This window comes from Neofelis nebulosa, chromosome 4 (genome assembly GCF_028018385.1).
Source record: "Neofelis nebulosa isolate mNeoNeb1 chromosome 4, mNeoNeb1.pri, whole genome shotgun sequence".
Classification (NCBI taxonomy): Eukaryota; Metazoa; Chordata; class Mammalia; order Carnivora; family Felidae; genus Neofelis; species Neofelis nebulosa.
The window spans coordinates 118,061,163-118,081,683 of NC_080785.1; the positions used below are offsets into that span (position 1 = coordinate 118,061,163).

The 20,521-nt window shown below is 52.8% G+C and overlaps 1 protein-coding gene across 14 annotated transcripts in view; it reads left to right on the forward strand.

The window, feature by feature from the left end:
* Positions 1-19,947, forward strand: part of ATP2B2 (ATPase plasma membrane Ca2+ transporting 2) — a 385,851-nt gene extending 365,904 nt beyond the window's left edge. For 9 of the 14 annotated variants that reach the window (XM_058725997.1, XM_058725996.1, XM_058726000.1 and 6 more), the window contains 5 exons: positions 2,198-2,411; positions 4,124-4,335; positions 4,518-4,625; positions 6,458-6,640; positions 14,832-19,947. In XM_058725997.1, the coding sequence (XP_058581980.1) occupies positions 2,198-2,411; positions 4,124-4,335; positions 4,518-4,625; positions 6,458-6,640; positions 14,832-15,143 (1,029 nt within the window). In that variant the 3' untranslated portion in view covers positions 15,144-19,947. Of the gene's footprint in view, positions 1-2,197; positions 2,412-4,123; positions 4,336-4,517; positions 4,626-6,457; positions 6,641-7,887; positions 8,064-11,976; positions 12,032-14,831 lie in introns of all 14 variants that reach the window. The other 5 variants (XM_058726005.1, XM_058726008.1, XM_058726009.1 and 2 more) reach the window with 3 other exon arrangements.
* Positions 19,948-20,521: the final 574 nt, after the last annotated feature.

A 20,521-nucleotide genomic window follows, 5' to 3' on the forward strand; every position in this document is an offset into this window, starting at 1 on the left:
GCCATTGTTCCCACAGCCTCCTTCCTTCCCCTAGGGACTGACCAGCCTGGCCTGGGGAGGAGAGGGCTGGTATTCGAAGGCCTTCTGCCAATCACATGGGCAGACAAGCTCCTGCCCACAGACAGGAGCCCCCAGAGGTCCGGAAGGTAGCACTGCCCTGAAGAGCTTGTGGCTTCAGGAATGCTGCTCCCCTCTGTTGCATTCTGAGCCCCTGGGGCTGCATGTGGCAGCACCCAGTACCCTATCCTGAGAATGTGAGCTGGGAGGTGGCTGGTGGGTGCCTTCTGCCCAAAGGGCCCTCTCCTGCTCTGTGGGCGAGAGACTCCCTCTAGTGGTGGTTTAGGGAACACTCCCGCAGCACAGCAGCTCCTGCAAGGCTTCTTGGAGACCCACTGACACCAGCTGGGGAAACAGGTTCAGGGTGGACTATCCGTTTGCCTGAGGTCTTTGGCAGCAGGGCCGTGTAGGCCTTGATGGAGATGTGGGGGGCCCTGACCCTGAAGCACTTGTAAACAGAGAAGGCTAGTGAGCAGGAAGAAGCCGCAGGGCCTGGGGAACTTGGCTGGGCCAGGGCAGAGGTGGGAGAGGTGGCTTGGAGGAAGGGCTATGATGAGTATCTAGGAGAAGTGAGTGAGTGTATGGGGTGCAGGCAGAGTGGGCCTTGGGGGATGCACTGAGAAATGACAGGGGCGTGACGAACAGCTCAGTTTAGGCTATTAGGTTTACAGAATCTGTGGGCTTCCTGAATGGAGGTGTTCCCCCAGTAGATGAGGCTCATACCAGAGGGGGAAGTCTGGAGTGGAGAGTGGGGAGAGGTGGGCACCAAAATGAAAGCCAGGGGGACAGGTGTGGAGAGGAGAGCAGGGCTGAAGAAGAGGCCATGGGAGACACGGATTTAAAAGGCAGGGAAAGGGGCACCTGGGTGGCTTGGTTGGTTAAGCATCCGACTTCAGCTCAGGTCATGATCTCACAGCTCATGAGTTTGAGCCCCAAATTGGGGCTATCACGGAGAACCCTGCTTCAGATCCTCTGTCTCCCTTGCTCTCTGCCCCTCCCCCACCTCTGTGTGTGTGCACACGTGCTCTCTCTCTCTCCCCTCTCTCTCTCTCTCTCTCTCTCAAAAATAAACAAATATTTAAAAAATAAGAAAATAAAAGGCAGGGGAAGAAGAGCCTGAAGGAGATGGAGAAGGAACACAGAGAGGAAGAGGAGGGCCAGACGAGTGGGGTCGGGCTCCAGGAGGAGGCAGTGGCCAAACCAGGAAATGAGGCTGGAAAATGTGTCTCTAGATTGGTGACAAGGAGACCTTGGCTGGTGACCTTGGAGAAGGGGATTTGGGGAGCACAGAGAGGCCAAAGTCTGGCTCCTAAAGACATGTCAGCCGGGTGTGCGAGGGAGGAGGGGACAGTCGATTGGCTCCTCCAGGCAGTGCACCCCGCGCAATATGATTGTGCACAGAGTGGTACCACTATAGGACCCCAGTCTCAGCCAGAGAGAGGCGTGCAAGGATCCACACCAGAATGTGGATGGCGGCAGCCTGTAAGTGACAAGACCACTGATGAGTTTTAGCTTCTTCTGTTATTCCTTACTTGCCCAAATGTTCCACCACCAAATGTGTTATTTCTGGAATCACAGAGGCACACAATAATTGCTTAAAGTAAAGTGGGATGATGAGGTAAAAAGGAACTGGGTGGTAGTGAAGAGAGGACAGGGGTCATGGGCACTGGTTGTGGGATAGCAGAGACCAGAGCCATTGACAGCTGAGCGGAAAGCAGCAATGGGGAGGGCAGAGGGAGGGTGAGGACATGGGATTTGTGCGGGAGACGGGATCTTGGCCTTAGCCAGGAAAGATGTGTCCACAGGGAGTGAAAGGGAGGAAGGCAGATGGTGGGGGTGTAGGTAAGTTTCCCAGAAGGCAGAGAGCTGCTCACCATTGTGCCCAGAGGACTCTATTTTCTCTTTGGAGGAGAACACGGGTACGCAGGTCTAGGCTGTTCTCCAGGGAAGGGAAAGCCTATCAAACCTGCTGGGTGCCTGCTTAGGAGCCCAGCGGGCAGGCCAGCCTAGGGCAGACCCACTGGGCAGAGCTGACTCAAGATGCCACCAAGACGCTGCTGAGACCCATACCCGGCACTTCGTAGCGGCAGGTGGGGCTGACCTCCCCCGTGACAGCCTTCCCCACCACTGCCATCTCCAGGACTCCCCTCTGAAGGCCGTGCAGATGCTCTGGGTAAACCTCATCATGGACACGTTCGCCTCGCTGGCCCTGGCCACTGAGCCGCCCACCGAAACCCTGCTTCTGAGGAAGCCATACGGCCGTAACAAGCCCCTCATCTCTCGGACCATGATGAAGAACATCCTGGGCCATGCCGTCTACCAGCTCACCCTCATCTTCACCCTGCTTTTTGTTGGTGAGTCCCCCACCGGCCCACCTGGGACACGGTGGCCCAGACACAGCGTTCTGGATTCACATCTGCCTTCTCATTTGCCAGGGAGGTAACAGAGGCCCAGGGAGGTGAAGTTAGTTGCTCAAGGTCACAGAGCAATTCCTGGGCAGAGCCAGGCCCCGTCTCAGGTCTGGCCCACCCCAAAGCCAGGGCTTTGCCACTGATGACGGCTCCAGAAACTGAATACACACCGTGCAAGGCGGCACCCAAGTGCTGATTTATGCTCCTCTCACCTGCCCCATAGGAGCCCAGGGCTCTGGCCTCTCCTCTGACCCATCCCTGCACCTTATCCTCGCCCCTGAAGGCATCCTCACTGAGACTTCCCTGGGGAGGTGCCGCATGCCTGCCTAGCCACCAGCTATTTCCACAGCATTCTCATCTAGGCTGCTCCATTTAGGTTTTCCAGCCACTCAGTGGGGCCGGCACCTGTGCCACCACCATACATTACAGTGAGTGCCCTGAGGCACACAAAGGTGAGGTAACTTTGCCTGGGGGACGCAGCCCAACTCAGAAGCCTGGGTAAAGACCAGGCCTCGTTTCCTTGGGTGCTTCAGAGATGATGCGGGCCAAGCCTACCCCTGGGTCACGGAAAGGCCCAGAGTGGGGAAGGGGCTGGTCCACAGTCACACAGGGAGTGGGGGCCAGCTGGGAGTCCCCAGCCGGGGCAGGGCCCCTCCACGTGAGGAGCTGGGCTTTCCATGCCCATAATGAGCACTTACGTGCTAAGTCCAGGGCACAGGTGTGGGTAGTGCATGGACCCTACTCCTCAAGGGGAAGTCCTCTTGTGTAAATTTTGAAAGCAATGTGTTGGCAGGACTATCTACACAAAGGTTATGTGTAGAGTCTTTGAAGAAGCCACATGAATGAAAAACTAGGAGAGAAGGTTGCCAGGTGAGGGAGGGGAGAAGAGGGCAGGTTCCCGGTCTAATTGCTGGCTTCCCCCACTTGAGCACCTACCCTCAGTGGTCTTGGATTCAGCTCAACACCTCACACTCTGAAAATTCCACAAGCTCTCCCAGCACCTGCTTACGCAGCTTTGCAAAGGGATATAGAATGACATCAGGCCTGCCACCTGTGGCTGTCCACACAGCAGCCGGGGTGGGGTGGGGGGTCGACTCTCCCCCATCACGTGACAGCTCAGGTACAAGAGAAGGAGGCCACATAGGCAGAGCCGGCCTGGCCTAGGAGTCCCAACCTCCAGGTAGCACTCGATGTTTCCTGTAAGAGCCCCAGGGGTCTCCAGAGGCCTCAGCAAGGGACACATTCAGTTACAAGAAGTAGCCCTTTCAGGGGAGCCCAAGGCCACAGGCTCCACCAGGGATTCCTGGTTCACGCCCAGTCCTCCCAGTCCCCGATGAGTTTGCCAGCTGGAGGTCACTTTCTATAAGCAGTGTCAGCTCACAACACAGCTGGCATTCCACCTTTATCAGATCTCCACAGAAAAGCGAAGTAAAGTTCACCCAAAGTCTTTCCCCCTAGAGAAGAAAGGGTTCTGTTATCCCTCCACTCACACTCAGGACCACCCAACAGCACAAGCCCACTCTGCCCCCTGATATCCAGAGCACCGCCTCTGACCTGCATGACCCACCTGGCTGTGTAGGAGAGGCCCCCACGCGGGGCCAGCGTCTTCCCCAGCCGTGGCCCTCAGCCCAGTTCCCGCCCTCTCGGCTTGGCAGGTGAGAAGATGTTCCAGATCGACAGTGGGAGGAACGCGCCCCTGCACTCGCCACCCTCGGAGCACTACACCATCATCTTCAACACCTTCGTCATGATGCAGCTCTTCAACGAGATCAACGCCCGCAAGATCCATGGCGAGCGCAATGTCTTTGATGGCATCTTCCGGAACCCGATTTTCTGCACCATCGTGCTGGGCACCTTTGCCATCCAGGTAGCCAGGCCCCACCCTCACCTGGGCTGGGGTGGGCAGTGGACAGCCGGGGCCCCTTGGCAGTGCCCTGAGAGCCCAGACCCCTGAGTTGGCCCCTGATGGCCTATCTCTCTCTCTCTCTCTCTCTCTCTCTCTCTCTCTCTCTTTCTCTCTCTGTCCCTGTGCTCCCCTTTGACCTCCAGATAGTGATCGTGCAGTTTGGGGGGAAGCCGTTCAGCTGCTCTCCGCTGCAGCTGGACCAGTGGATGTGGTGCATATTCATCGGGTTGGGAGAGCTCGTCTGGGGCCAGGTACGTTCTGGATGGGTTCTCAGCAGAGGGAGAGAAAGAGCTCTGGACAGGGAATCCGGGAGCCCCAGGAATAAGTTCTGACTGCCCTGGGCTCGCTGTCTGGCCCTAGGCAAGGTCCTCCCCATCTCTGGACATGTGAGCGATGGGGTTTGGCCCCAGGTCCCAAATACTGGTCTTTGGGGTACCACCACTATAATTTTTGCTATAGATCTATATACCTCTGATCCTACTATTTGCTTGATGGTTTCCCTCAATCCAATCAGTTATTTTAATTGAAATTATTTCAAAAGGCAACTTTATGTTGTTAACATGATTAGAAAATCAGCATCATCTGTCACACACAGAAGCTAACCAAAAAAATAATAATGCAATGAGAACTATGTTATTAAACTCTAACTAGATCCTGAAGCCAGCTTGTTGTCTAAAGGGGTCCAAGCAGAGACTCCTTCAGAGGGCTCCAAGGAAACAGAAGAGGGGTGAACGCTGCCTTGTCTCAGAGCTATTCAGTGCTGTGTCTGAGATCCTCCCCAGCTTTAGGGAACCATGGGCTGAATGCTCTGTGGGGGCCCTTCCAGCCGTGACCCAGAACATTCTCCCTACTTTTGCCCAAGTCCTAAGCATGTGTGCGTGTGTGCATGTGTACATGCATACACACACACGCTCACACACACGTGCACACACTCCTTCAGAGCACGTCTGCTTGCAGACGGACCAGGATGCAGTGCTTGGGAGAAGTACCTGGAGCTGGATCTGGGCCAAGGGGGCCTTATTCCCAAGGTGCTTCGTCATCCAGGTACTGGGAGCCCCAGGTTGCCTGAGACATTGTTCTTGATTTCAAGCTGTTCCAGGCTGGAGTGGGAAGTTGCAGTAGCAGAAATTAGATAGAAGATAAAGAAGAAAATTTAGTTTCATCCAAAAAGGTCCTTCTTGCAACTTTGGAGCTTCTTTGGGAAGTTGATAAACTAGATTTGACTTCGCAACCCCATTCCTTGGGCACCCTCACAGCCAGGCCATCTTTATCCTCCTAGAGCCCACACCCTCAGGGAGCTCTTGGCTTCTGGGAGAGCAGGCTCCTGACGCCTGAGGATTATGCCGGTGGGCAATGCTGAAACCTCCAGAGAACCCGTGAGACTGAGTGTCCAGGCCAGCCTCTGTTTGTCCCTACAGGATAGGAAAGGGGCCTCTAATCTCTGTCACCTCAGCCTCCCCATAAGGTCTGTCTTTCAGGTCTCAGCCCCACGGACAAGCCCTTTGGAGGACGATTAACGATAAAAGCATATCCCCTTCCCATATTGCCTTCCCTTTCTGGGAAGGCAACCATTCCAAGTCCTAGGACTGGCTGCCCCCAAGGTACCCGTGCCCTGGGCCCCTATTGCCCACACTCAGGTTCCACAGGACCAAATGATCAGGAGGAATGAGCCCAGGGACCTGAGGGCCAGCCATGAGCCAGGCTCATGCACAGCAACTTAGATACACCACCCTGCTTAATCCTCCAACTCTGAGAATTACCCCCAGCTTTACAGATGGGAAAGGCAGAGCTCAGAGACATTAAGTGACTTACCCAAGGTCACATGGCCTGTAAGGCCTGGGGCATATTCAAAGTCACATCTGTCCAACTCCTGAAGGCCAAGATTTTCCTCTGAATGAGTGAGTGACTTAAAAAGCAAATCAATAAGCAATTATACAAGCAGAATTGAGGAACAGGTAGGATGAGTTAAGGAGCGAGCTGAACATGAGTAGGTAAGTGGGGAGGAGAGGGGGGTGGGGTGGCAGGGTGGAAGGAGGCCACCTGTGGAACGGCCCCCATCACCCTGCCGCCGGACCCCCTGCAGGTCATCGCCACCATCCCGACCAGCAGGCTCAAGTTCCTCAAGGAGGCGGGGAGGCTCACGCAGAAGGAGGAGATCCCAGAGGAGGAGCTGAATGAGGACGTGGAGGAGATAGACCACGCTGAGAGGGAGCTGCGGCGGGGCCAGATCCTGTGGTTCCGAGGCCTGAATCGGATCCAGACCCAGGTACGGGAGGCTCCCAGGGCGGGTGGGTGATGGAGACGGGCGTGCTCCATGCCACCCCACAGGCACTCAGAGACCGGACTCCGGCCCTGCTCTCCCATCTCACCAGCCGTGTTCCCTACACACACGCTCCCGTGGCTGCTGAAGAAGCTGCGGCCTCCCCAGGAATGTTCCGCCTCACCCCGCAGACCAGCGAGGGGTCAGACTGGGGGTCACACCCACCATGGGTTTCGAGGGGGGATGCCCCAAAGCGGGGAGGGGGCCTGAGTGCTGAGGTGAGTGAGGGGCTCGGGTTGGGGTCGCGGGGCGGCCACCGGGAGGGGCAGTGCAAGGGTGGGCAACAGTCCATGTAAGGGCAGAGCCAACCCCACATTCTCCCGGGCCTGGGGGTCAGCCTGGGAGGTCCTGGCGTCTCTACACGTGCTTACATGTCCTCCACCTGGGCTTTCAGACACTGCCCTCCGCCAGCGTGTTGACGCCACTCTGGGAAGCAAAGTTTGGTCTTCCCCACACATACACAGACACACACGTGCACACCAAGGACACACATGCCAAGCACACGCGTGGGACGGATTCCTTCCCCAGGACGGAGACACGTGCCACAAATGTGTAGGCCCCACACACTCCTGCACAGCCCTCTGCCTAGGCTGGAGCTGTAGTTCACACTGTGCGTTCACAGCCCTGCGGGATGAGGGACACGGGGGACTAGGAAACTAAGAGAGGGTGGGTCCCTTGCCCCCCCATCACTCTGGGAAGTACTGCCCAGCCCCTACCTCGATCCGCCAGGCCTAGGTAACAAACAGAAGATCACCTGGGCTGCTTCACACCCCACAGGGCACCCCCAAACATCCTCTCATTGGCCTCCACAGCCCTGAGAGGTAGGTATGCCCCCCTAGTTTTAGGGGTGACCAAGGTTCAGGAGACAGCACTGTCTGAGAGCCGGGGTCGGGGTGGGACAGGTTTCAGACCAAGAGCCTCCTGCCACAGCCTGGGTTCTCCCCCACGACAAGGACCCCAGCACACGGCCCCCTTGGCCAGCCCTCCCCAGGACTCTGGGGCCTACAGATGGGCCTGGAGCTGAGCAGACATCTTGCAGAGGCTTTGAGTGTGTCTGGTAGTCTTTGTTTGACTTTAAGTGACGTTGTCGTTGTCACCGTGGCTGCGGCTGTTCTCGTGGCGTTGCGCCTGTCAGTCGTGTAGCTGTGTGTCCGTTCTTCTCGCAACTTGTCTCGTTCTCTCCTCCGTTGCAGATTGAAGTAGTCAATACTTTCAAGAGCGGGGCCTCCTTTCAGGGGGCCCTGCGGAGACAGTCCTCCGTCACCAGCCAGAGCCAGGACGTAGCCAATCTCTCTAGCCCTAGTCGCGTGTCGTTGTCCAATGCTCTTTCCTCTCCGACCAGCCTTCCTCCTGCTGCAGCTGGGCGTGAGTGTGAATCCTTACTGCCTCGGGCGCCACCGACGCCAGTGCTGGGCGGGCAGGGGCCGGGGCACCAAGGACACGGGGGGCAGCCAGTCATGGCGAGGCCCAGGGGGCTGAGGGACCAGAGCCATAGAGAAGGGTCCCAGTTGGTCAGGAGAGCATTGCCAGTCATGGGGTGGCAGTCATTTGGTGGGCCAGGGTTGGCTGGGGTCAGGGTCAGGGATTTAACCACTCAGCTAAGGGGTCGTGAAGGTTGAAAGTGGCCAAAAAGGTCTGGGTCAGTCAAAGGATCAGCATCTGGAGGGGAGTTTCCCGTGATCAAATGTCCCAGCACCACAGGGTCACAGCAGCCAAGGGACAGCAGTCAGCGGGGAGGGCAAAGCGTCAGTCTAGGATCAGTCTAGAATCATACTCAGTCAGGAAAAGCCTAGCCCATGAGGGCAAAGTCAGAGTTGGCCAAGCAGTTAGAGTCTTATAGTCAGGTAGGTAGGGGGTTACCAGGGGTCAAGGCCCTGAGGGGTCACAGTCAAGTCACAGTGGGGTGCAGACAAGAGAGGGGTCACTATAGGTCAGAGATCCTAGTCGGTGAGGGCTCCCAGGCCATCAAGGAGATCACAGCCTGGTAGTTCAGAACCTCTGCCTTCTCTCCTTGTACATCTGAGGACATCCACTGCCTTACACACACTTTTCCCTGCACACTGAGGGTCTGACCCCTTTCTAGAAAGGACAGAGCTCCTGACCCATTCAGCTTGACCTCAAGTACAAAACGGTGGGCCCAGGCTCACGTCTTGGCTGGGTGCCAGGAGGCCCTGAAGAACCTGGTCTAACCCGTGGCTTCTGGCCCTTCCTCATCTCAGGGATAGCAGGGTACTCTGACCTCCTCCATCTTCTCCCTCCTGCCAAGCTCACCTCCTCCTCTCAAGTGGAGACTTCTGACCTGGGTCTCTCATTTCTGGCCTGTCGAGATCTTTCTGAACCACCCCTCCCCCATGGCTTCAGGCCCCAGGGAGAATAAGAAAGGTCTATTTGCCACCTGCCTCCTTTACCTTGTCTCCAGTCAGCCTCTCCCAAACCATAAGGGAACCCCTGGTTCTCGTCTTCTCAGAATGCCACAGTGTGTCTGTTCTAGCCCAGCTTTTGACGAGGAACAGACTCTAGGCTTCATCTCTCCATATTTTGTAAAGTGCCTGTTCCCCCATCCAAACACAGTACACCCACCACACACATCCCCTTCCACTGGGTGGGAAAGGACTTGCATGCAGGGTGGGACCTGGGCCATCTGAGCCCTCTGGTGGGAGACACAAGCCACAGAGAGACTGCTGATGGCATATGCTCATGTCCCATGACTGTTCAATGGATGCAGCCCTGCCAGGTAGACAGGATAAGGGGGCGGGGGGGCTGCGGAAAGGGGAACAAAAGCCCTTCCATGTTCACTCATTAGCACAAAATCCCAGCAATGGGGAGGTGAAGCCAAAGTGAAATGGAGAGCTATTTGAACAGATGGTGTCCAAGTCGCATGTCTGTGACTATCACTAGGAAGTCACTGCCAGGCTTTCTCAGGGCAGGAAACACTTTGGTCCCCTCCTCCTCCCCTTTACAGCAGAGAGCCTCACCCAGCTGACCTACTCCTGCGTCCACATAGCTCTGGCCTTGCTCAGCACTCACTACCACCTTTCTTGAAGACCAATGACCAAGTGTTCTGGTCTAGGGGCACCTCGCTGGCTCAGTGGATAGAGCATATGACTCTTGATCTTGGTTCAAGTGTAGAGATCACTTAAAAAAAAAAAAAAGTTCCGGTCTGGAGAGCCACTGGCTGAAAAATCCATTTCTTTTGGCTCCTGCCACCCCTCCTGGTGACTCCTGCAGCCCCCTGGCTGGGTCTGGCTGCCAGCCAGTTTGGCTTCTGAGTGCTCACTCAGCTGTTTTTCCATCCCGGGTTAGCCTCTTTCTTGAGGCATAGTGCTTCACCCTGGCCACAGCCAGAGACCACCTGGCATTTCTGGGTACCCATGCAGCCTTTGGAAGTCTTCCTGTGGCATAGCCCCTCACCTTAGCTCTTATAGTCTAGGGAAAGAGCTTGTTCATCTCAAACCTGGGTAATATCATTCTCACCTTTTCCTGTGCCATTTATAAAACCATAAGGCCAGCCAAGGAACAATCAGCTCTCAACACTTCTTCAGAGAAACACCCATTTTTGCCCGCCTCTCCAAGGACCCAACAGGAATGGTCAAGCGTGACTCCCTCATCCAATTGCCATCTTGTCTCCTTAAGCATTTTGTATTCCTACCCTCTATTGGAGACTCCAGACTGTAATTCAGCATGCTTTATGGGAGCCTGACCATCCCCCCTAGCCAAGGGTACTGGTTCCAAAAGAGATCACGACCTCTGTGGTTTCAACACACACATTTTGGTCAATACAGTCACAATGTGAACTCTAAATAAATAGTCCCAGTTCCTCCTTCTCCTGAATAGTCGTTATAACAATGACATACCCTCTGGTCTCCAAGGACTCCGAGGGCCCTCTAGCTACTGGCCAGGGTCCCTTCAAAAGCCAAAGGCTTTCTTCCCACAGGGAGGTGTGAAGCCAGTAGCCACAGTTAAGAGAAGGGGTCCCAAATTGGGTGGGATGGAAAGGTAGGCTGCCTCCCACCTCCTCTGAGGAGGGTCTTCCTCCTGGGGATTCTCCAGCAGAGGAGGATAGCCATATGCATTCTGAGTTCAAAATACCTGGAGTCTGTATATTCTAGAAGGAGTCAAACCACTGTTTCCTGGGTTATCAAGAGTTAAGCACCAAGGCCAGGGACCCCTGTCCCTGGGATGGACTTCTGACTCATGACCTTGGGGTGAGGAGCCCCCCCACCACATCACACATCGCTCCCCAGGCACCACTGTGGGACAGAGGGTGCCAGGCAGACAGGTGCATGCAGACGTGACAGGCAGGTCAGGCTGGCATCCGGAATGTTTGTGTGGGAACTCTCGTCCGCTCTCGTGCTTTCCTCTTCTGACTCACTCAAAAATGAGAGGTTTTTTTCCCCCAGAAACTTAAAGGCACACGCCTATAAGGCCTTATACTTGAGCCTCACTCAGCGTTTTCCAAAGCTGTTCCCATATTCTTCACTTCACATATGCCTCGCAAATGAATAGGAGGAAGGAGTTTCTTCAATATATCCATTTAACTGAGAAAGACACTGAGGCTCAGAGAAGTGGACTGACTTGACCAAGATCACCCAAGTGAGTGGCAAGAGGCCTGACTCCAAAGTCCCTCATTTTTCCCACCAGTGCACACCACTTTCCAGACAAGCGCATAGACCTGGAGCCTGCAGAGGTGGAATTTTCATTCCAGAACCAGTGCCCATGCCCATAGTCTCATACAGTGGAAAGGAGCCAATCCTCTGGGATTTAGAAGGCCAAGAAAGCTGTCTCTCTGCTTGAATTTCTACCAGCCTGGCAGGGACTGGGGAGAAGGGCACCTCCCCGCTGGTGATCCAGGACAAAATTAACATTCAGCTCTGACCCAGGGCCAAGCTACACTCATCTGCACCCATCTCAAACCACTTTTGTATTTAGCGAGTGTGTGGCAGGCTCTGTGTTGGTCAGTGAAGGTCCTACTCCTTCAAACCAACCAAGCCAAGAACTGCAGGGTCCTTACCCAGAACCGGCCACTTTCTGGCCACTACCAGAGCGGGCATCTTCTATTGCCACTTCCCCGTCACATTCCTGATTCTGAGGACTGCTAGGAGCAAGGAGTTTGCATCTCTTAAGGGGAGAAATGAAGAAGGAAAGAAAAGAAAACTGTATCTCTCATTAGCGTTTTGGTAACTGACTTAGTGCAATCTTGGGTTGGCGAGAAAATGGCTTGCTTCTGGGGTGGGGCCTAGACCTCTCCACTGTCTGAATATTCCATGTGTTTGTTTCCCTAGAGGGCTAGAGAACCCTGGATACAGAGTTCAGCAAGAGAGAGTGAAATTAAAAGAGGTTGTGAGTCTTTAACCTTGAGCCTGAAATGAATGTGAATCAATCCCAGACTCTTGGCTTCCCTGAAGCCGGGTAAACATTCGAGTATGTCGAACCCATCCCAGCCCGGGGCCTACGCATTTCCTCAGAGCCCTCCAACACGGGCATGGGTGTCCTACTCCCTTTGTGCTGATGAAACCAAAGTGTCTAAAATCCCACAGGCCCGGTCCTCACCCCTCTCCCCTCCCCCCATGCCCAAATGCGGCTCACGCCCAAAAATCTCACTTTAGGGTAGGCAGGGAAGGGAGGCGGAAGAGCTTTTTTTCTTCCCGTATTTTTTTTTTTTTTCCATTTCAGCCGCGGAGTGAACCGAAGTGGAGACTTGAGATGGCCGTGGTGGGGTGTCCCGAAAAGTCTTGTCCCCACAGTCTTGTCCAGAGCAGTTCATTCTCTCTGTTGTCTCCATGCCAGGGGGAGGGCAAGGGGCCTGCATCTCATTGTGTGTCGTCCCCTCTGCATTTTCAGTCACATGACAGGGTCCTGCCACCATCCCTCCTCCTCCACCAGGTGCCCCAGCCAGCATCTTATTGCAGTTCAGCCTCAGAACACACTGGGCACTAGGCTGGGCAGTTATAGTGATTATTATTCCCATTTTACAGATAAGAAAACTGAGGCCCACAACACCTTTTTCATTGTTTTCACTGAATCAAGGGTGTAGTGGCCTGCTCATCAGGAGATCAGAATATTTAATAATCTCTGCAGAGCCACGAATGGGGAATCCAGGGAGAAAGAATCCTCGGAGCAGTGAAATGCCTGTCAGAGGGCCAGCACTAATGCATGGCATCTGCAGGCACCTGCTACCTCTTATTTAAAGCATGATTCCAACAAGGATGGTCCCATGCAGTCCCCAGCCCCAGCACATAAGAAGGAAAAGGGACAGAGATGCTTTTGAGAAAACAAGGAAAAATCAGAACTACTAATGATGGCTGACAACAAAAGAAACTTAACAAACAAAATCAAAACTGTGGGGTCTTACACAAGACTGAAAAGGATTCCTGACCAACTTGAAGTTAAACCCTTCTCTGTACACACTAAATAGATACACATATTATGTGCTTTAGAAACACTTCCCTCTGAAATAGTAAAATAGACCCTGAGCTATGACACTTAAAACCACCAGCCACAGTCACCCAGAAAACTCACTTCCATGGCCCACGCTTTCCCCACCTGTGTCCCACCAGCAAGATACCCCTGGCTTCAGCTGAGAGTTCCACAGATCCTGGGACCGCAAGGGCCTCCCCACAAGGACCCCAGCGGTCCTCTGCCTCCCGCAGGTCTGTGGTGTGGAGGCAGCCACTGCTCTCAGCTCCACGGCCACCTCGGCTGAGGCTCTGCTCCTTGGAGACACTGAGGCTGCCTTGTATTCCCCTGCCACTGCCTCCACTCTGAGTTGGGGCTAAGAATAGAGGAGAAAGTACCTTTTTATCCCAAGTTCCATCTGCCCCTGGAGATGACAGTCATGGCTTCCCCCTCCCAAGAGTCTGGAGAAGGGACCCCTCTCTTCAACACAGGGATCCTGTTCCTCTGCACTCCGTGAGACAGGACAGGGGACGACCAGTGAGGCAATGTGGTCACTTGCCCATGGTCAAGGCACCAAAAGTGCCAGAGCCAGGACTCAGGCTCAAGTCTTCCTGACTCTGAGTCCAGTGCTCTTTCCACCAACCTGGAAGACTCAAGATCCAACCCCCTTTCGTGGTTCAGAGAACCATGGCTTCCAACGAAGTCACAGAAGGTGAAAGAACATGCTGTTTTGTGGCTCAGGTCCACACCCCCTAGAATCCCACCCAGGGCTGGGTTTGGCCATCTGATTCTGGCTTCCTTTTTTGGGGTTTTTGTGTTTTCAAAGCACAAGTAAATCAAATACCCCAGGAAATGAGGGACCCCAAAGCCAACTCCAATGACTGGCCAGGGCTTTGAGTCTATACTCGAGTGTTTACCTCCCAAATGCATGAAGGAAAGAAACGTTGGGTACAAAGACCTCCGTTCACATTGTCCAGGCTTCCAAGTGTAGCCGTGTGTCTGTCTGTGTGTGCTGTGTGGTTCCTGACCCCTCACCGTGGCATGCTCCTGCCCATGAATGTCATCAGTCTGCCGGCTCCTTCGTGCTTTCTGGCTGCCTCTGCTCTGCACCCCAGAAAGCCCTGAGTTGGCTTTGGTTTGCTTTGCTGCCTTTGGTTTGATGTTCCTGTTCTCTGGCCCTCGTGTGTCTTCTCCCATCCCGGCTCATCCAACTGTCTCCCCCTTTCTGTTCCTTTTCCGTTTGTGACGTTATCTGTTCCATGTTGTATGGTTTCTTAACTGTGTGTGGTTTTTTTGGAGATTAATTTTCTAAAAATAGCCTCTCCTCCTTCCTCCTTTATTCCCACCTGGTCCCGCACCCCTTCTGCATGGTTGAACTTCTGCTCTAAAGTTAACAAGGCTCAGTCTCTCACTAGGTCTGGGTGGCCGCCGGAGTGGACTATGCTTCCTTTAACCACTGTTTCCCACCATCTCTGTGATGGGGCTTGATTCCTCCTGTCCTCATGCTGTAGTTCTGACCAAAACCAAAGCAGTTTTTAAAACCTCTCGGATGCATATAACCTGAGCCCCTCTTCCATTCTTCCCCCTCCTCCCATGCTCATAACACCCAGCGACTGTGGATTCCAGCCGCCTGCTGTGCCCTGACCCCTCCCCCCAACCCCTCCTCCGAGCCCCCCCCCAGCTTGGCTACTGGGCCCCCCCACCCAGGGCAGTGCTTCTCACCCCTATGTTTCCCTTGCAGATTCGCGTCGTGAAGGCGTTCCGTAGCTCTCTCTATGAAGGTCTAGAAAAGCCTGAGTCTCGAACCTCCATCCATAATTTCATGGCTCACCCCGAATTCCGGATCGAAGATTCACAGCCCCACATCCCCCTCATTGACGACACCGACCTGGAAGAAGATGCCGCACTCAAGCAGAACTCGAGCCCGCCGTCATCGCTCAACAAGAACAACAGCGCCATCGACAGCGGGATCAATCTGACGACTGACACAAGCAAATCAGCTACCTCTTCAAGTCCAGGGAGCCCCATCCACAGCCTGGAGACGTCGCTTTAGCTGAGGACCCCGCCGCCACCCACCCCCGGGCCCCACCCATCCAGGCACCCAGCTCACCCAAGCAGCAACGAGCAACAACAGGAAACCAAATACTGGCGAGAAAACCAACATTTCCACCCAAAAGACCCTTTTTCTGGCTGCGATGCTGTTTGAACTCTTTTTCACTTTGAGGCAAGGGGCGGGATCTCCTTGGGGAGGGGGGGCTTGCGGGAGTGAGCGATTTTCCCAGAACAAGCCCTTCCCGGCTCCCGCCCGAACATGGACCAGCCATGCACCCGCCAGGCCACCACGTCCCCTGCATGAATGTACTGTGCACTTCCAGTCCTCCCCTTGTTTGGTTTGGGGGGGGTCGGGGAGGGTTTTTTGTTTGTTTTCTTAGGCGGGAACTGACAACAGACTCTTTTCTGAGACTATTTATCCAATCGACTGGTCTGTGAGTTTTTGAAATGCTTGCGCAGCATGGTCTCAGTTGCATAGGTTAATTTAACAACTTTTTGAAACTGCAGAGCTTAACTCACCTAGTAAATTTGCACCAATGGAACCGAAGAACTTCATAGACACTCACAAGGTTATATCCATTTCTTTGTATCTATATCAACGTATACTTCTGCAAGACTGTATACGTCCATATAGATAGGTATACACACACACACACACACACACACACACAGATATATAAAGTTTTTTTGCCGGCATGTTGCCTTGTTTCCGCTTAAATGCTCTATTTTAACTTATTTATGTCCTAAAACAAGAATGTAATTTGTTTACAAACCTGTAGATAACGTCTTTGGCTATTTGTACGGTTTAAGAACACTGGTGGCTGAGATGCTATAAAGACAGCTCAGCCCAACAGACACTTCCCTGGATTGCATCCTTGATGTTTTACAATAGCCATGCTCTGATTTTTGCCTGCTGTTTCCGTTCAATTATGTCACTACCGCGGGAGGCTCAGGCAGACGCCAAATGCTACTGAGTGTCCATCCGGAGTGGGTTAACACCGTGCTCGTGCTCCGTAGACACAGGGAGAGGAGGAGAGAAGGCTTCCTAGGTTTGCAGCACTAATGGCCGGCCCGGCCCGAGGAGGATGACGGGGTCCGCCAAGCTCTGGTTGAAGACTTTTCTCTCGATGAAACTCGCTTGAGTTTACTAAGAGCATTTCAAAAAAAAGGTTCTCTTTGGCACTGTCTGTACAGAGATTGAGGTAGTGTTGCAATATTATAAATGCTACTGTGTTGATTTTTTTTTTTAGTAATTTAGAGGTTTATTTACTTATAAATTGCAGCGTATAAGCTGTTGGCATACTGGATGAGGATCATTAAGGCCTGCTGCTTTTATTTTTATTTTTGAAGAAGAGTAGCCTTTTTCTCTGCACTATTTAGATCCGAACGAACCTTATGATGTGTATATTGAGATGTATTCAGTGTGATTTTTAAACCAAATTGTCTTCCTGTAGTCGCAATATATACTGTAGCCTTTTGACAGCAAGTCTCGCTTTCCCAGACAGAAAGCCATTCTGAAACCCTACAGTATCACAGGTGAGAAAAGGTGGTTATTTTCCCCCCAAGACAATAACAGCACTAGTAATCCCACTTAATGAGAGCTTATTTAATTGTACGTCAGCCTCTTAACTGCTAAGCACTTTGTGGGTATCAGCTTTTTTCATAAAAGAACTTTTGTATTTAATACAAAGTTTGCTTTGAGACTTTTCAGCATACAATCTTTTTCCATAAACTTGTACAGTGCAAAAGACATTTTGAATACCATGATCGATGACGTCCCATGCTTCGAGGAAAACCAAACACTTTTCCACCTCGCTTGCAAAATTCATTCCTCATACTGACCTTTCCCACAGTTGCTCTGTGTCAGCTCGGCCCTTCCCTTCTCCAGGCCCAGAGAATTCTTCCACAAACAAGATGAGAGCCACTCGGGAAAAGAGCCATAGTCAGCTGGGAGGGCCTACGTCTGGGTGGCTGTGAAGAAACCTGAGGGTTTGGGATCCCAAGTCAGCCCATCCCACCTGGCAAAACCTTCCTGGAAGGAGGACCTTCCGTGTGCGAGAGCATCACCTGATTGTCGTGAAGGAATATCTCTGAATGTACCCAGCAGAGGAAACTGCATCCCCAAAGGGGTGACCAGCCCTCAGATATGCTTACTGGATTCCAATACAAACACCACAAAAAGCCAGCCCACTGCTCGCCTGCCGAGAAAGTAGAGACCCGCACATGTAAAACATGGAGCAGCCTTGGAACACGGTGTTTTTTTGTAGCTTCCTTTCTCAAGGTTTTCCATCTCCCCACCTTCTTTGTTCCAATCTTGTGTCCATGACCTCATTCCACGACACCAGGAAAGCTGTGCTTGCACACCCATGCTCCCTGTTTATTTGGAGCCAGGACACAGGGAAAAACAGGAGGGGTTTCTCTGAGTGGAGCCTAGCTTGGAGAACAGGGAGCAGCGGAATAACGGAGGACACCCGACATTAGCGTTGGTCTTTTCTTGTCAGGAATGATGGATGCTCACACAGACACACACACACACACACACACACACACACAGAGGAAATGATTGGTTTGTCCAAACTCACTGTAGTACATAAAGCTTGCACTCTGCGTCCTATATCTAGCAGCATGGGGTACGTTTGGCAGTCCACCCCATTAGGGGGTAAATAATTTATGACCATTCATCTGTTTTTATGAATTTTTTTATCTAGACAATAACTGTAAATAAAGAACTCACCGTCTCTGTTCATTTAATACTATGCAATGGTTATGCTTCGATCGCTGACTCTTCTTACTGCCGCAGTGTGATTCTGAAATGTCTGTGGTTTTAAAAAAAAAAAAAAGGGAAAAAAACAAAATCAAACAGAACACAGTAAATATATATTCTGTAATGTATATTTTTTTCTAGTTTGGGACTGCACCATCCACGTAGCTTCTTTTCTGTCCTCTGGACAAGGGCTCCAGGAGAAGGTAGCAGATTCATTCTGAAGTCTAAGTTCAGCAATTTGTCTCTCCCAAACAGATGAGAGAAGAGCGAGGGGCCCAGTGAGTGACCCCTGATGCTGGAGAATCACCCACTTTTGAAGGTGGGCAGGGAGGAAATGTCTCCTCCCTGCCACACAGGCAGCACTTTCCCTAACTCAGAAGCAGCCTCGATTGCTCCCACCACCTCACCTCACCCTGGCCCCTTCCTCCTTTGTCCCAACTGGAGCACAGAGTTGACAAGAGGGAGGGTGCCCTGCTTTTGAGACCAGACCAGTGGCAACAATGGTACTGGGCCGAGGACTCTGGACCTGTCTCAGCCTGGGTGGCTTACCCCTGGAGTAGCCACTCTTCACAGCCATGTTGAAATGCCCCCCCCCACCCCCACCCCGTACCACCTACTGATGGTGTATATAGATGTGGGCCTATTTCTGGAATTTCTCTTCTGTTCCCTTATCTGGGTGTCTCATCTGGCACCAGCCATACAGTTTTACTTACTGTCGCTTTATATGTTTAATCATGTGATAGGATAAATACCCTTCTCTCTCTCTTTTTTAAAACAAAACTTGCTGGTTACTGTCTCACAGCTGTTCTTTTAAGTAAACTTTAAAATGTTGCCAAGTCTTCTTCCAGCCCCAGCCCTTCCCCCACCCCATATACTAGGCCCTGTCATTCTACGTGCAAACATCTTCCTGCCATTGTAAGCACTGTTCACTCAGGGTCGCTAAATAGAGTGTCTCAAAAGGAGAAACAAAAGGAGTGTCCTAAATCTTGGGGGGAGGCCGGATGTTCCCCCCAACAACATCTCATCTATACCCTAAGCAAGGGTGTCAACAGGAGAGGCCACCAAGTCCCCTCCCAATCTCAGTTTGGGACCCAAAGTCACCCCCCCTTGGTTGTGCTGGGGTGGACCCTCCACCTGCCCCAGTCCAGAAGAGAAAGAAGGCTCTCTCCCAGACCTGGAGCTACCTGATGCATGGCCCAGTTGTTTGTATTTCTTATCCTCCTCCTGGAGACACATTTATTCCCATCCCCCTTTCCTGAACTGCTTTTTTTTGGGGGGGGGGGGAGGGAGTTCACTTCCTGTTCTTTGTCCAAAGTTTTCTCAGTGGTTGTATGATAGGTCCTCTGGGATGCAGCCATTTCTTTCCTGGACCTTCACGCCACCCTTACCCTCTGCCCATTCTTGCTCTACTTACAGGAGGCTGTCAGCTAGGTGCACTGTGACGTGCCTCCTACCCAAAACTCTCTCCCTAGTGTCCGAGATCCCATCAGAAGATGGGAGGGGTGCATTTCTTGAAGGCTTTGGGTCTTCTAGAGCCAAGGCCTAAATCAAACAACAGCAGAAAAATCCCCAGGTCTTGTCCAAGTTCTGAAGCAAGCTCTCCTGATTGTGATGTAGAGATCCTACTCACCCAAGTACAGGGAAAGGGATCCCAGGACCTGGGCATCAGCCATCACCCCCTCCACCAAACACAAGACCTTTGAGGCTGCTCTGGGACCTTCTCAGCCCCCGAAGTCTGTTTTGTAACGCCTGTGGTGCTCTCCCTCCGGACCTTTCCTCTCGGGGGTCGCCACACTTTGCTAACTCTTGTGTGCACATATTTTATAACAGAGTAGCGAGGAAATGGTGCCGTTCCATCTTCCACGAGCTGCCCGGGCTCCGGGGGGCTCTGGGGCAATTGGGGCTGGGAAGTGACTGTGCTCTTATTGTACACTCTTTATTTCTCTGTATCTCTGGCTTGTGCTCTTTGTAATTAATGGGATTTGTCTGCCTTTTCAACACTATACTGAGCAATAACAATAAATGCACACGTGGAAACACAGACACGGTACACATCACAAGGCCTTTTTCCGCAGGACAGCTGGGTCCTCGTCCTCTGTGGATTTGAACTCGGGAAAACTGAGTCTCTGGGAGGGAAAGGCACTTTGCCCAAGGGTGCATAGCTCAGTGGGTGTCTCTCTCCTTCCATCAGGCCACACCTTTCAAACATCCACCATTTGAGGGAGATAAGTTTAACCTGCCTTTCATGAAGAACAGTGAGCAGTCCCAAAAAGAAAGACTTTGGGGGAAGAGGCCTCAGGAGAAGGAGGAAGAGATTTGGGGACAGAGGGTCTGGGAGGTAGGGGCACAAATGGGGGAAAGCTAAGAATGGCCTGATTTGAGGCCAGTCCAGGATCAACTGGAGGGAGGTGACAAGAGGTATGGACAAAGGATGTAGGTGGCATCCCTTACTGGGGATGGGGGAGGCAGAAGGGAGCCTGGCACCCTAAGAATCTGAACTGTGCAAACCTCTGCTAAGCATTAGCAGAAAACAAGAATGTGCCCAGACCAAGAGATGGTCTCTATGTTGGTCCAAAGGTTGAGGGTTGCACATGCACACCTCCCCCCACCAACAC